The following is a 15,440-nucleotide window of genomic DNA, read 5'->3' as shown; positions in this document are numbered from 1 at the left end:
CCCAGGGGCACTCTGCAAACAGCTGCGCAAGAAAGCAGCCCGGCGGTACCTGAGGTGCGGTACGGGAGAGAGGAGAGAGCTGGCAAAGAGGCGACAGGAGGAGAGGCAATGGCTTCAGGCTGGAAGGAGCTGCGCTGAGACCGGACAGGAGGGAGTTCATCCCCCTGGGGGTGGCAAACCACTGTGTAAGGAAACATTCTCTGTCCTTAGGAGCTCCTGTGCACAGGGGAGGCTGCAAAGGCTTTATCCCAGCAGAGCCCACAGCACAGTTCCTGGTGGAGCCGCTCAGCTGCCTGGGAGTTGCAGCTCCCCTTTCATCCCAGATGCCAGCTGCAGATTTCCCTCTCCCCGTTGGCTCAGGCACTCAGGATTTACAGTCCTCCCCCAAACACCTACTACATGTACCCCTCCCAGGCAACCCCCCTGCTTCACACAGCCTAGGCTCACTGCAGGTAGGTTCTTCATCAGGGTGGGAGGAGAAGTTAACATTTAGCAGGCTGTTAAGCCTGTGCTCTGGTCTGAAAGTTAGAACCATAGAATCAACAAGGTTGGGAAAGACCTCAAAGATCATCAAGTCCAACCTGTCACCCAAGACCTCCTGAATACTAGACCATGGCACCAAGTGCCACATCCAGTCCCCTCTGGAACCCCTCCAGGGATGGGGACTCCACCACCTCCCTAGGCAGCACATCCCAAGGGCCAATCTCTCAGTGAAGAACTTTCTCCTCACCTCCAGCCTAAACCTCCCCTGGCACAGCTGGAGACTGTGTCCTCCTGTTCTGGTGCTGGGTGCCTGGGAGAAGAGACCAACCCCCACCTGGCTACAACCTCCCTGCAGGGAGTTGGAGAGAGCAATGAGGTCTCCCCTGAGCCTCCTCCTCTCCAGGCTAAGCAACCCCAGCTCCCTCAGCCTCTCCTCACAGGGCTGTGCTCCAGACCCCTCGGTGAGGGGTTTGGAACAGATAAAGGAAGCTGTCTGGTTCCCCTCCCTCCTTCCTCCAGCCCCCTTCAGACAACTCTTCGTAACGACCCTGGCTACTTGTAAGCCATCAGCGGCAACAGGTTGCCCATAGAAGCTGTGGGACCTCCAGAGCCACGCTGGGCAGGAGCGTGAGCAGCCTGGGCTGCGAGCAGCTGCCCCTGGCCGCGGCAGGGAGCTGGAGCGGGAGCTGGAGCTGGCTGCTGCTGAGCAACCCTCCCGCGCTCCGCCCACCGCACGCAGGGACCCAGCGCCCGGGGGGGGTGTGGGGGCGCTGCGCACGGCCCGCAGCGCTCCGCGCCGGCACAGCGCGCTCCGCACCGCCCTTTGCGCTCAGCACGCTGCCCGCTGGCGGCGGCGCGGGGGGCGGGGCCGCGCGGGGGGGCGGGGCCGCGCCGGGCGCCGCTGCGTGAGGGGAGGCAGCGCTGAGGCCTGCGGCGCCCCCGGCCCCGGCCCCGGCCCCGGCTGCTGCGCTGCCCTGCGGGGCGTGGGGGGTGCCGCAGGCGGCGCCTCTGGGCCTGCCTTTTGCGCAGAGGTGCCGAGGTGAGCGGCGTGCTGGGCCCCGGTGAGGCGGAGGAGTGCGGTTCCCTGCCTGGGTAGGAAAGGGCCTTTCCCCCTCTGAACTCCCTGAGGCTGTGTGCTGCAGGCAGCCTCGCAGCGCTGAGGGTAATGACAACCTGGCTTGGGGAAAACAGAGCTGGGGAGAGGTCTCCAGGCGCTGGGGAGAGGTCTCCAGGCGCTGGGGAGAGGTCTCCTTGCTCCAGCACTCCCTTCAGTCGCAAAGGGAAGCAGCCCAAGGCTGCAGGCCTTGCCCAGCTGTGCCTGCAGGCCTTGCCCAGCTGTGCTGGAGGCTTTGCCCAGCTGTGCTGCAGGCCTTGCCCAGCTGTGCTGCAGGCCTTGCCCAGCTGTGCCTGGAGGCCTTGCCCAGCTGTGCCTGCAGGCTTTGCCCAGCTGTGCCTGGAGGCTTTGCCCAGCTGTGCTGGAGGCCTTGCCCAGCTGTGCCTGGAGGCCTTGCCCAGCTGTGCCTGGAGGCCTTGCCCAGCTGTGCCTGCAGGCCTTGCCCAGCTGTGCCTGCAGGCCTTGCCCAGCTGTGCTGCAGGCTTTGCCCAGCTGTGCCTGGAGGCTTTGCCCAGCTGTGCTGGAGGCCTTGCCCAGCTGTGCCTGGAGGCTTTGCCCAGCTGTGCCTGGAGGCTTTGCCCAGCTGTGCCTGGAGGCTTTGCCCAGCTGTGCCTGGAGGCCTTGCCCAGCTGTGCTGGAGGCCTTGCCCAGCTGTGCCTGGAGGCCTTGCCCAGCTGTGCTGGAGGTGACAGCTGTGGCCAGCTGTGGCCAGCTGCTGCCTAAGGGCCTGTGGAAGTCAGCCTGGGTGCTGCTGAGCACTCAGAGCTTTGCTCTCAAAGGCTGCTGAGAAAGCTGTGAACACTTCCAGGCTGGCAGCCTCCACACTCCCTCTGGGCAACCTCCTCCATCCCACCCAGGAGGAAGAACTTCCTCCTCTACTTCAGCTGCCACGTCCTGCAGCCCTGGGGGAGCTCTGTGCTGCTTTGGACACCAAACATTTCGTTCTCCTGCTTCCATTGCAGCCCTCCTCTGCTCCCTCGGCATCTCAGGGCTGACTTGAGCTGGCACACAGCAGGTGGGCAGGAGGTGTTGGGAGGTAGCTGACCTGCCCAGCCGAGTGGCAGCAGCCTGGGCTTGCACGGGGGTGCTCAAGCAAGATGCAGATGTTGATGCAGATGTTTCATTGACAGACAGAGGAGCAGCTACGAAATGGCAACGGCTCAGAAGCAAAGGAATTGCCTGGTATGGATTCCTGTCTGTTGCAGCACAGCCCTCCTTGAGTCACAGAGGATCAGGGACTCCAACCACTGACCTAACCCCACCCTGGCCCCTAACCAGCCAGCCCCACCCCTTTAACCAGCCAGCCCCACCCCTTTAACCAGCCGGCCCCACCCCCTTAACCAGCCAGCCCCACCCCTTAACCAGCCAGCCCCACCCCTTTAACCGGCCAGCCCCACCCCTTTAACCAGCTGGCCCCACCCCCTTAACCAGCCAGCCCCACCCCCTTTAACCAGCCAGCCCCACCCCTTTAACCAGCCGGCCCCACCCCTTAACCGGCCAGCCCCACCCCCTTTAACCAGCCAGCCCCACCCCTTTAACCAGCCGGCCCCACCCCTTAACCGGCCAGCCCCACCCCTTAACCGGCCAGCCCCACCCCTTAACCAGCCGGCCCCACCCCTTAACCAGCCAGCCCCACCCCTTAACCGGCCAGCCCCACCCCTTAACCAGCCAGCCCCACCCCTTAACCAGCCAGCCCCACCCCTTAACCGGCCAGCCCCACCCCTTAACCAGCCAGCCCCACCCCTTAACCAGCCAGCCCCACCCCTTAACCGGCCAGCCCCACCCCTTAACCAGCCAGCCCCAGCCCTTAACCGGCCAGCCCCACCCCTTAACCAGCCAGCCCCAGCCCTTAACCGGCCAGCCCCACCCCTTAACCAGCCAGCCCCACCCCTTAACCGGCCAGCCCCAGCCCTTAACCGGCCAGCCCCAGCCCTTAACCGGCCAGCCCCACCCCTTAACCAGCCAGCCCCACCCCTTAACCGGCCAGCCCCACCCCCTTTAACCAGCCAGCCCCACCCTTTAACCAGCCGGCCCCACCCCCTTAACCAGCCAGCCCCACCCCTTAACCGGCCAGCCCCACCCCTTAACCAGCCAGCCCCAGCCCTAACCGGCCAGCCCCACCCCTTTAACCAGCCAGCCCCACCCCCTTAACCAGCCAGCCCCACCCTTTAACCAGCCAGCCCCACCCCCTTTAACCAGCCAGCCCCACCCCCTTAACCAGCCAGCCCCACCCCTTAACCGGCCAGCCCCACCCCTTAACCAGCCAGCCCCAGCCCTAACCGGCCAGCCCCACCCCTTTAACCAGCCAGCCCCACCCCCTTAACCAGCCAGCCCCACCCTTTAACCAGCCAGCCCCACCCCCTAACCAGCCAGCCCCACCCCCTTAACCAGCCAGCCCCACCCCTAACCGGCCAGCCCCACCCCTTTAACCAGCCAGCCCCACCCCCTTAACCAGCCAGCCCCACCCTTTAACCAGCCAGCCCCACCCCCTAACCAGCCAGCCCCACTCCCTTTAACCAGCCAGCCCCACCCCTTAACCAGCCAGCCCCACTCCCTTTAACCAGCCAGCCCCACCCCTTAACCAGCCAGCCCCACCCCCTAACCGGCCAGCCCCACCCCTTAACCGGCCAGCCCCACCCCTTAACCAGCCAGCCCCAGCCCTTAACCGGCCAGCCCCACCCCTTTAACCAGCCAGCCCCACCCCTAACCGGCCAGCCCCACCCCTTTAACCAGCCAGCCCCACCCCCTTAACCAGCCAGCCCCACTCCCTTTAACCAGCCAGCCCCACCCCTTAACCGGCCAGCCCCACCCCCTTTAACCAGCCAGCCCCACCCCCTAACCAGCCGGCCCCACCCCTCTGGCTGTTGCCCTGGCCCAGGGCTGGCTGTGCTTTGCCCAGCAGCTGCAAGCTGCACTGTTGATGCAGAAGGAAACCACTAGGTGCAAATCCACCTCCCCAAGGCCATTGACCAGCTCCTGCCCCCTGGAATCTGCCTGCTCTGGCAGCTGGTGTCACTGCAGCCCAGCAGAGTGCCAGAGCAGAGAGGGCAGCTTTGAAACACCCAACCCAGCCCCAGCCACTGCTCTGCACTCAGGAATTCCTTCCCCTGGAGGTCAGAGGCTTCCCTCCACACTTGAGCCAGGGGAGCCATGGTAGCTGCAGAGTGCTCTAAGGTGCTCTGTGATGCTTCCCTTGGAAATGGGAGGCTGCTGCAATCCTTGACTGAAGCTGCCTGGGAGCAAACCAGCTTGGAGTCTGAGCTTTGTGGCCATGCACTTAGCATGAACCAGCTCTGCCCCAAAGCCCCTGCAGCACCTAACACAAGTGCTGGGGGTGTTCTGGCTTCTGTGAATGCTGGAACTCATTCTCTGCATTGCTTTAAAGCTCTGAGCAGCCCTCTGGGCCAGATGGTAGCCTGTGCAGGTTGGTTGCTATGGATAAGAGATGAATCCTTTCACTTCTCTTCTCTGGCAGAGTGCAGTTGCATTTCCTACCAAAATATCTACTGAGCAGCAGTCCCTGGTGGTAGTCAAAAGACTCCTGGCAGTGGCAGTGTCCTGCATCACCTACCTGAGAGGAATTTTCCCTGAAAGTGCCTATGGAACAAGATACATGGATGGTAAAGGCTGGTGGGGTGGCTCTTTGCCACACAGGGGGTGGGAGGACTCACTCAGCACTTCTGAAGCCACTTGGCCTTCCTGCTTGAAGGCACTGCTAGTTTTCATTGGCTGGTATGGAAGCTTCCCTACTAAGGTGGTTGGCTTTTGCTCTAGTGGTGATGTTAGCTCCAAACTAGGCCTGCACTGCAGCTGTCTGCCTTTGACATACCTGCAGGGAGGTAACTTCCCTTTCTTAGCAATGGAGTTGCATTGGGGTCTAGATAAATAAGCACAGAGTCACAGAACTGGCAGGGCTGGAGGGGAGCCCAAGGCTCAGCCAGCTCCAACCCCCTGCCATGGGCAGGGACAGCTCACACCACAGCAGGTTGCTCACAGCCACCTCCAGCCTGGCTGCAAACACCTCCAGGCAGGAGGCTTCCACCACCTCCCTGGGCAGCCTGGGCCAGGCTCTCACCACCCTCCTGGGGAACAACTTCTTCCTCACAGCCAATCTCAATCTCCCTACTTACAGTTTTGCTCCATCCCCCCCAGCCCTCTCACTCCCTGACACCCTCAGAAGTCCCTCCCCAGCTTTCCTGTAGCCTCTTCAGATCCTGGAAGGCCACAAGAAGGTCTCCTGGGAGCCTTTTCCTCTCCAGCCTGCACAACCCCAACTCTCTCAGTCTGTGCTCGGGGCAGAGCAGCTCCAGCCCTCTGCTCCTCCTTGTGGCCCTGCCCTGGACACCTCCAGGTCCTTCCTGTGTCTATTCTGTTCTCTTTGCTTTGTTTTGTTTGTAGATGTCTGTGTCAAAATTCTAAAGGAAGACAAGAACTGCCCTGGCTCTGCTCAGCTGGTGAAATGGTAACTGCACAGTGCTGATACAGCAGCTCATAGCATGATGCAGAGGAGAAAGTGGCTGGCCTGCTGTGACTGAACACCCACCCAGGCAGTGCTCCTGGTGTCAGCAGGTTGTTCTGTTTGGAATGGGGAGCCAAGGTCTGTGTGCTGCAGGGCAGAGGTGATTGACTTTCACACTTGTGCTCCTGGAAGGGCTTAGCAGGGCACAAGTCCTTGGCTGCAGAGAGGTCAGACATTCCCTTCAGCCTCTGTGGCTGCACAGGAGTGCTCACAGGTGTACAGATCTAACCACTGGTTCCTCTCTGGCTGAAGAGGAGATGCACTGCTGCCATTCTGCAGCTTGCTCTCATGCAAGGAAGTGATGCTCTTGGTCCTTACATTCAGCCTTGATATTCAAAGGCAGAGTTGTCTGCAGAGGGACACAGCTGAGTGCCAGCACTGTCACCTGGGGCTGGAGGGATTCCTTTGGCTTTAATGCCTGTTCACAACTGTGAGAGTATTGATTGTCCCTGCCCATGGCAGGGGGGTTGGAACTAGGTGATCCTTGTGGCCCCTTCCAACCCTGACTGATTGCTCTGGTAAGATGTTAAGAAGGTTAAACACAGGAATCTCCATTTTGGGGACTGTTTGGTTTGGTCAGGGTCCCAGGGAGGGGTCAGTGGCAGCAGATGATCAATGTTGTTTGCTTTTTGCAGGATGTTAGGCTGCTATGATGCCTTGCAGAAGAAATATGTAAGTCTTCCAGAGCCATTTAACTGTTCCAACTGTACTGCACCCTGCATTTATGTAGGTCCAGTAGCTGCCAGGGTAGCTCTAGGACTTTCTGGTCAGGAGGGAGCTGAGCAGGTTGTACAGATAGCTCCAATGTGGGAGGCACAGACCTCTCAGGAGAGTGTCTCTGGTAAAGAGAAACACTTAAAAGTCAGCTGTAGCTAGGAGTTTCCTTCTGCCAGTTGAGCAAATCCTTTCTCAAGCAGGTAAGGAGCTGAGCACATAAAGAGGTTTCTCTCCCAACAGGCCTTAGCTGCCTGTGCTGCTTCCCAGAAGCAGGAATGGGCCTTGGGATACATTTAATGTTCTTTTTCTTTCCCTGATCATGTTCCCCACAGCTGAGGATGATTTTGCTAGCAGTAAGTACCTGTGAAAAGCCAGGTAGCCTGGTTTGTTGTTTTCTCAGGTGGATGCTCAGGGATGGGCACAGTTCTCACTCTCCTTTCCTCTCTTTCCTTCCACACTCCAGGTCTATACCCATCCAGCAGATCCCCAGGTAAGGCTGCTGGGCTATTTCCCTATGACCAGTGGTAGCCTGGCTGTAGTGAACTGTCTGTGTCAGCAACAGTCATGAGAGGACATCTTAAAGTATCCAATAACCAGGATGTGGATTGCCTTTGACCACCTGGTGTCAGCTTCTTCTCAGGCCACTGCAGGCACCCCCAAAGCCTCCTCGAGGAGTGGAATGTCCCTGAGGGTGCAGCGTTCTAACTCTGCATCACAAATGGCTGGAGCTTCCTTGGGGAGAACTAACCAGCAGGTGTCAGCAGGCCTCTGTTAGGGGTGAAATGTTCCTCCTGGAGAGTGGAGAAGTTCGTGGGGGTCACAATCCCTGCCTGTATCCATTCACACTGTTCCTAACCACAGCAGCAGAAAGCTGTGCCCAGTGGGAGTGAGGGGGTCAGGGCAGCACAGCTTCCTTTGAGTGCAAGGCTAATAGGTGACAGGAGCAGCATCAGGGAGTTGTCTTGACATCTGGTAGCTTAATGGCTGGCTTTGTTTGCAGGCAATCACGGAGTGTTACCACTTCAAGTTCAAGTACACCCACCACGGGCCACTCCTGGACTTTGGCAGGTACTGCCCTGGGACTTCACTCTGCAGTCTGCTCACAGCCACCCCAGAGTTCATCTCTTTGGGGGTTCCTCCCCTAATTCTGGCTCTCAAGACTCCTTTTACCAACATACACTGTTAGCTTGGACTTAGGATGGTTTGGGTTAGAAGGGACTTCAAAGATCACCTGGTTCCAGCCCTGCCTCTGCCCCGGGGGTTGGACCTTAGCATCCAATGAAGTCCCTGGCTGAGGATTTGCCCTGCCAAAGGGCAGAGCGTGTGCAGGCTGCTCAGACAGGATGGGGAGTTGCAGTGCTTGCAACCTCAGCCCTTTGGCCACAGTGCTGCTGACAGTGGTGGTCTGTTGTCAGGCTGTGTTTTGGTGCTGGGGATGGCTGTGTGTGCACACAACCCAGTGCTGTGTCCCTCCCCAGCAAGGACAGGAGGAGCGATGCCACCATCAGCTGTGCGGACACCAGGAAGGCGAGCGTGCTCCTGATCCGCAAGATCTTTGTCCTGATGCAGAACCTCAGCCCCCTGCCCAGGGATGTCTGCCTCACCATGAAGCTCTTCTATTATGATGAAGGTACTGTTGCCACCTCCCTTGCCAGCTGTGCTCACAGCTGGGAGGAGAGCTCACAAGGAACAGTCTCCTGCTGAGTCTTTATGTCTGCTGGGAGCTGTTACATGAAGTTCTTCTGCACCTCTCTCTCCTCCAAGGGGAGCAGATTTGGTCATGGAGTCCCTGAATTGCTAAGGTTGGGAAAGCTCTCTGAGATCCTCAGGTCCAACCTTTTACCCACTACCTCCCATGACCATGTCCTGAAGCTGGGGTCCTGCAGTGTTCTCTCAGTGGGGACACAGCCTGGCCACTGACTTCACTGGAGCAAAGGTTTTGAACCCAGAGCTCTCCTGCCCGTGTCAGGCTGTAACATGCTTGCCAGGCTGGTTCTGGTTTGGATGACCATTTGAATGCCTTGACTCTGCTTTCAGGAGGTATTTATTGCTTCAGAAGGAAAACTCAGAGCTTCCAGCTCTTCTCTTTGCATCTAGAAGCTCTTTCAGACAGCTCCAAGGGGCTTCTGCTTGTGCTAGAAGAGGAAAAAGAACAAAATTGGAGCTTTTAGCTCTCCTCTTTGCATTTTAAACTCTTTCAGATAGCTTTGATTGGGTTTGGCTTGTGCTGTAAGGGGGAAAAGAACAAACTCAGAGCTTCCAGCTCTTCTCTTTGCATTTTAAACTCTTTCAATTGTGGTGTCCTTGTGCTATAAGGGGGGGAAAGAACTTCATTTAGGCCAGGTTGAATAGTGGTTGTTGCCTTCCCCACACTGAACCCTTTTGGAGTCCCTCTTTCCATGTGAAGAGGGAAAGAGGCTTCCAGTCACAGAAGTGATGACATGGTGCATCCTAACACACCTACTGAATTCTTCTCTGCAGTCACTCCCCCTGATTACCAACCCCCTGGGTTTAAGGAGGGGGCATGTGAGGGGATGATATTCAAGGGGGAGCCCATGTACCTGAACGTGGGGGAAGTGCCAACACCTTTCCACATGCTGAAAGTGAAAGTCACAACTGACAAGCAGCGCATGGAGAGCGTTGACAAAAGCTTGCTGAAGCATGGAGAGAGGAACCTGCCCCACCAGCTGCTCAGAGGGGACAAAGAGGAGCCAGAGGAAGAGAGCCAGGACATGGATGTAAGAGTTTAAGTCTTTTGTGTAGCTTGTTGAACTTGCTGGCATTTGGAGGCTAGCAGAGGCCAAGTGATTGTTCCCCTCTGTCCTGCTCTGTGACAAACCTCTCTGTTCCCAGAGAGGCTGAAACAAAGCAATGTCTTATTGTGGCTTCAGTTTCACTGATGCAGTTAGCAATCTGTCACTGTTGAAGCAGTGTGGAAGAGGTGCAGCAGGCAGGGCAGCTTTGTGCTGGGGCTGCAGGAGCCACTTCTGCATCTCCATGCTCAGCACCTGGGTGAGAGCTCCCTGGAGGTGCTTCCTACCAGTCCTGAGTGAGCTGCTGCAGCCAGACAGTGTTGACTGGCAAGGACTCTGCTCTGAGAGCCTCCTGTACAGCAGCATCCATACAGCTGCTGATGCTACAGCTCAGGCTAGACCAGCACCTTGGCATCCCTCCTCTTGGAGGCCAGAGGCAGTGTGCTAGGTTTAGGCTTTGCCTTTGGAATCCAGCTGCAGATTTTGAGCAGAAAAGGATAAATAAATCACTGCTGGGTGTAGAAAGGAAACCAAAAGACTGTTCTAAACCAGTCCCTTGGCTGGGTGTCTGGGGTGAGGGAAGCTGCACCACAGCAATGCTTCGCACTTCATTGCCACTCCCATCCCTTTGCTCTTCTCTCCTGATCTTGGCTGCTCTGCTTTGCTGGGGAGAAGACAACCTGCTTCTGCCTGACCTTGGCCTAAGTCTAACCCACTGCTTTCCCTCAACTCCTCTCTCTCCTGTGGGGCACTGGGGGGCAGTGGAGCAGGCTTCCCTGGTGTTGTGAGCAGGGGGTTGGTGGTGTTTGCTAGCTGTAGATAGCTGTATGACACTGCAAAGGTTGTCCCTGCTCAGTGCATCCCTTGTAGGGTGTAGCTCTGGCTTGTGGACACAGCCTCATCTGCTCTGGCTGAGCTGGTCTGGCTGCAGTCAGTGCTGGGAGGAACTCCAGCCCCCCACAGGCAGACTCTTGTGGGGTCAGCCGAGGCAGGCAGCAGATCCTTGCTCCCTAGTGGCTGTAGGGCAGGAGGGGGAAGCCGCAGTGCTTTTGGCCCGGCCCCCTCAGTCGGCATTGCTGGGAGGGCCTGTGGGTGATGGGATGGAAATAAACCACTTGGCCTTCCCCTGCACTGCTCTTCCCAGGCAACAGGAAGGTGCACTCGATGCACTAACAGCACTTCAGTCACCTTTTAGCATCTGAACAGCTGCTTTTCTGGGTAGTTAACTCTGTGCTGGCATTGGGAATGGAGTACCAGGGGGCAGCCTGCCTGCTCCCTGCCAGGCTCAGCCATTCCAGCAGGTTGTTCCTCTGAGAGTCCCTCTAACAAACCCTGGCCCTAAGCATCCAAACACAAACCCTCCCCCTGCTTTCTCCTCAGTGAGTGATAGACCTTTCCCTTAATCTAGGAAGATCCTGTCCTGGGCAATGAGGATGGGAATGGAACTGTCCCAGAGGCTCAAGGTAACACTTTCTGTGTCTGTTCTCAGATACAGGGAGTTGGATTGTCTTTGCATCTCCTCAGCTTGTGCCTTTTTTCTTCCTTTTCTTCCTAAAAGGAAAACTTCCAATTTTCTGCCAGAGCATTGCCTGGAATGTCTCTTTTCTTCACAAACATTCCTGGAGAGAAATGCTTTGATGCTCTGCTGTGGCTTTGTTCTGTTGGTTAGCAAATCATGCAGTGGTTTGGGTAAGGGACCTTAAAGATCACCCAGCTCCAACCCACTGCCATGGGCAGGGACACCTTCTGCCAGGCCAGGTTGCTCAAGGCCTGCTCCTAAACATCTCCAGAGGCTGATTCAGTCTGGGTGGTTGTGGAGGAATCAGAACCACCAAGACTTGTGTCCACAGGGGAGTTTGACATCGAGGTAGACTGAATGAGACTCATGGGCAAACACCTCCCTGTGTGATGTGTTGGAAGGGACCTCCAAAGATCTTCCAGTCCAACCCCCCTGCCAGAGCAGGGTCACCTAGAGCAGGTCACACAGGAACACATCCAGGCAGCTCCTGAGGGGGAGACTCCACAGCCCCCCTGGGCAGCCTGCTCCAGGGGTTCATCACCCTCACAGGGAAAAATGTTTTCTTCCTGCTTCTGTGAACTTCCTCTGCCTCAGCTTCCACCACTGCCACTTGTGCTGGCACTGGGCATCATGGAGCAGAGCCTGGCTCCAGCCTCTGGGCACTCAGCCTTTACATCTTTACAGAGATGAATGAGGTCACCCTCAGGCTCCTCTCCCCAGGCCCGAGGCCCAGCTCCCTCAGGCTCTCCTCAGGAGAGGCCCTGCCCTGGCCACCTTCCAGCCTGTTTCCAACGAGGGGAGCTGGAGGCCTTTGCAGCCCCTGCTCCCTGCAGTCACAGAGTGTCTGTGTTCCCTGCTGCAAAGCACCAGCAGGCTGTCAGCACTCTGCTTTACCTCTCTCACAGAGCCAGATGTAACTCAGGAGGAAGATGAAGTTGTGAAGGCTGAAGGGAACCAGAAGCTCCATGTGTCTACTCCTCAGGTAGGCAAACCCTGCTCTGTCATCAGAGCTGCTGTGAAGCTTCTTTCCTGCTCAGAGGGATCAGGAGGTAATCTGCTAAGTGTCCTTACTACAGGTAATAAATTGCCTTCCACTTTGACCTCCCAGTGTTTTACAAAACCAGCAAGCAGTAGAAAGCAACCAAAGGCTGTGAGACAAGCAGGTGATGTGACTGGTGTTGAGGGAGAAGGGATTGGAACATCAGGTTTATATCCACTCTGCCCAAGAGAAACCTCTCCAACTCTGACAGGCCACAGCTTGGCTCAAAGGTTGATTAGAACTTCAAGTGCACTTTTATTACCCAGCCTGAAAGCTCAGGCTGCATCCCCTGCTTAGAGCACAGTGTGGAGGACAACTTCCTACACAGGTCCTCATGACCTCTGGATGCAGAATAGCCCCAGGGGAGTCTGAGTGAGTGACACAGAGTCACCAAGGCTGGAGGAGACCTCAAAGATCATCAAGTCCAAGCTGTCACCCAACACCTCTTGACTAAACCATGGCTCCAAGGGCCACATCCAATGCCCTCTTGAACACCTCCAGGGATGGGGACTCCACCACCTCCCTGGGCAGCACATTCCAGTGGCTAACAACTCTCTCTGGGAAGAACTTTCTCCTCACCTCCAGCCTAAATTTGCCCTGGCACAGCTTGAGACTGTGTCCTCTTGTTCTGGTGCTGGTTGCCTGGGAGAAGAGCCCAACCCCCTCCTGGCTACAACCTCCCTGCAGGGAGTGGTAGAGAGGTCTCCCCTGAGCCTCCTCCAGGCTAACCAACCCCAGCTCCCTCAGCCTCTCCTCGTAGGGCTGTGCTTGAGGCCTCCCTGCATCAAAATAGTTCACACTGCTGCCTGCTGCAAGTCCTGCTGCAGACTGCCAAGGGTATGGCTGCTGGACTGACATTTCATGTGCAGTGCTGTGGTGAGCAGAGGCAGAGCCCTGAACCCTGCTGTAGCCTCTGAAGTATTTGCTGCTGCTGCTGTCACAGGACTGCATCTGTGCTCTGGCTTTCAGGTTGACCACTTGGCAAGCAAGACATCGGAACTGAACGTGTCAGAGAGCAGGACGAGGAGTGGAAGGGTATTTCAGAGCACTGTTAGTACTGCTCTGCTTTCAGTCTGTGTTCTTCAAGCCTTTTCTGTTCCACAGGGTGGACAAAATGCTTTCAGTGCATTTCATGTTGACAATCCCCATGAAGGCTGCAAGCTTGGAGCAGAGTGGTTGGGAGCTGCCCCCCAGGAAAGGGACCCAGCAGTGCTGGTTCAGCAGTGGGGAGGTGTGAGAGGTTTAGGCTGTGCCTTTAAGCAAGGGAGAGTTCCTGGAACACTCTGGCTGAGTGTTTTGGTGTGGAAATGAAAACAAAGATAAGTCCAAACGAATTTCAGGGTCAGTTGTGCCAGGAAACAGTAACAAGATGTTCCTGCAGGCTTAGCACCCCTGGGCAGGGACCAGGGAACAGCAAGGGCAAGCCTGTTGCTCTCCCACAGCTCTTGATGTGGGACAGACAGCTGCCTGGTTCAGGGTGAGCTGTTCCACATCACAGACCACAGGGTGTTAGGGGTTGGAAGGGACCTCTGGAGATCCAACCCCCCTGCCAGAGCAGGAGCATAGAATCCAGCACAGGGCACACAGAACACAGCCAGAGGGGGCTGGGAAGGCTCCAGGGAAGGAGACTCCACAGCCCCCCTGGGCAGCCTGCTCCAGGGCTCTGGGAGCCTCACAGGGCAGAAGTTCCTCCTCCTGCTGAGGTGGAGCCTCCTGTGCTGCAGTCTCCATCCACTGCCCCTTGGCCTGTCCCAGGGCACAGTGAGCAGAGGCTGTCCCTGTCCCTTCCTTCCACAGGCCACAGTCTGTGCCCTGCCCTAGCCTGTAACCATATCCATTGTCCCTTGGCAGATTCACCAGCTTGAGCTCTCATCCAGCCAGGATGTGCTGCCCAAGAGGAGGAAGATGAGTGAACCAAAGGAGCAGTTCTAGACATCCATCTCCCTGCTGCTGGCGTCCTGAGCTCCACACCACCTCCACGTTGCTGTTTCACCTGTTTGTGTTTAAATACCCTCTAGAGGTATTTTCTGTTCTGTCTGTGGCCCAGATTGAGTGTTTCAAGGACAGAAAACCTGGCAGGAGGCACAGCTGAAGAAATCTGAAGGTGCTTCTGAGGCTGTAGCCATCAGGAAAGGCAGGAAGCTACCTGCAGGTGGAGCTGAGGGAATGCCTGCAGTGAAGGGAAGGATTTCTCTCCTCTTATGAGCTGTGTGAATCCTGCTGGGGGAACAACACTGCCCCCAGCACAAGGTCTCCCCAGTTACTTGGGGCTGTGTTTCAAAGCTGAGCCTGTCTCAGGGGGCACAGCACCCTTCAAGCCTTGGGGTCATTCCCAGAGCTTTCTGGAGGGGCTGACCCTCTGCATCCCTTCCAGGCTCTCAGGCACCAGTACATCAAACCCCAAGGATTCATCATACCTTCAGCTGCCATAGTTGATGCCCAAATGCAGGGCTCTCTGCACAGCTGTGGTGAGAGCTGGTCAGAAAGCTTCACCCTGGGGCAGCAGTCTGCCCCAGTGCTGGGAGGTTATTTGGAGACAGCTGTGTGCAGCTGAGAGGAGCTGCAGGGGCTGGGCACGCTGCCCCTTCTGACCCCAGGGGTCGTTCTTCCTGCACTCTGGATGAGTTGAAGCTGTTTCTGGGTGGCACAGAGCTGCCCAAGGCTCTGGGTGGGGAGGGCTGAGCATTCTTTGGCATGTTTGAGACAGGCTTTTCGTCATCTTCCATTAAACAGTGTTAGGAGCTGCTGCCTGTGTCTGTGCCTCAACAAGCAAACGTGAGCAGAGTGCCCTGGCTTGGAAGGGACCCTCCAAGGGCATCTTCTCCACCTCCCCTGCACTCAGCAGGGACACCTCCAACGAGAGCAGGTTGCTCAGGGCCCCATCGAGTTGGGCCTTCAGTCTCCAGTGCTGAGGCCTCCACCTCTCTGGGCAACCTTGTTGCAGTGCCTCACCACTCATGCTGCAGAACTTCCTCCTAATATCCAACCTAAATGTCTCCTGCCCCAGCTTCAAACTCCTGCCCCTCGTCCTGTACCCCCAGCACTTCTCAACAGTCCCTCCCCAGCCTTCCTGCAGATCCCCTTCAGACAGGAATGCAGCTCTGAGCTCTCCCTGGAGCCTTCTCCAGGCTGGACACCGCAACTCTCCCAGCCTGTCCCCACAGGGGAGGTTCTCCAGTCTCTGCTCATCTTGGTGGCCTCCTCTGGACCCTCTCCATCAGCTCCATGTCCTTCTCGTCTTGGGGGTCCCAGAGCTGGGCACAGCACTGCGGGGGGGCGGGGGTGTGTGTCTCACC

General features: G+C 57.4%; 1 protein-coding gene across 5 annotated transcripts; it reads left to right on the top strand.

Annotated features, from left to right (window-relative positions):
- The first annotated feature begins 165 nt into the window (after window positions 1–165).
- Window positions 166–14,890, top strand: HORMAD1 (HORMA domain containing 1). 5 transcript variants are annotated; one of them, XM_068168821.1, is made up of 15 exons: window positions 166–185; window positions 2,560–2,612; window positions 2,728–2,779; window positions 5,073–5,217; window positions 5,996–6,059; window positions 6,752–6,788; window positions 7,166–7,186; window positions 7,297–7,323; window positions 7,834–7,901; window positions 8,312–8,463; window positions 9,315–9,571; window positions 10,995–11,049; window positions 12,011–12,087; window positions 13,114–13,194; window positions 13,996–14,890. In XM_068168821.1, the coding sequence occupies exons 3-15, from the start codon at window positions 2,747–2,749 to the stop codon at window positions 14,074–14,076; spliced, it is 1,098 nt and encodes a 365-aa protein (XP_068024922.1). In that variant the 5' UTR covers window positions 166–185; window positions 2,560–2,612; window positions 2,728–2,746; the 3' UTR covers window positions 14,077–14,890. The 5 variants fall into 5 exon arrangements, with proteins under 5 accessions (XP_068024922.1, XP_068024920.1, XP_068024921.1 ...); XM_068168819.1 differs by lacking the exon at window positions 166–185 and adding an exon at window positions 1,380–1,522; XM_068168820.1 differs by lacking the exon at window positions 166–185 and adding an exon at window positions 1,380–1,575.
- Window positions 14,891–15,440: the final 550 nt, after the last annotated feature.

The sequence above is a fragment of the Melanerpes formicivorus genome, unplaced genomic scaffold (genome assembly GCF_026170545.1).
Source record: "Melanerpes formicivorus ecotype bairdi unplaced genomic scaffold, bMelFor1.0.p_v2 SCAF_158, whole genome shotgun sequence".
In the NCBI taxonomy this organism is placed as follows: Eukaryota; Metazoa; Chordata; class Aves; order Piciformes; family Picidae; genus Melanerpes; species Melanerpes formicivorus.
This window is presented reverse-complemented; position numbering and strand designations above follow the sequence as displayed.

Excerpts from the sequence above, each read along its gene's own strand:
- HORMAD1 (XM_068168821.1), top strand. The coding sequence starts at position 2,747 with ATGGCAACGGCTCAGAAGCAAAGGAATTGCCTG. Across the intron at positions 11,050-12,010 it reads AACTGTCCCAGAGGCTCAAG|AGCCAGATGTAACTCAGGAG; the intron begins GTAACACTTTCT and ends CCTCTCTCACAG. Across the intron at positions 12,088-13,113 it reads TCCATGTGTCTACTCCTCAG|GTTGACCACTTGGCAAGCAA; the intron begins GTAGGCAAACCC and ends TCTGGCTTTCAG.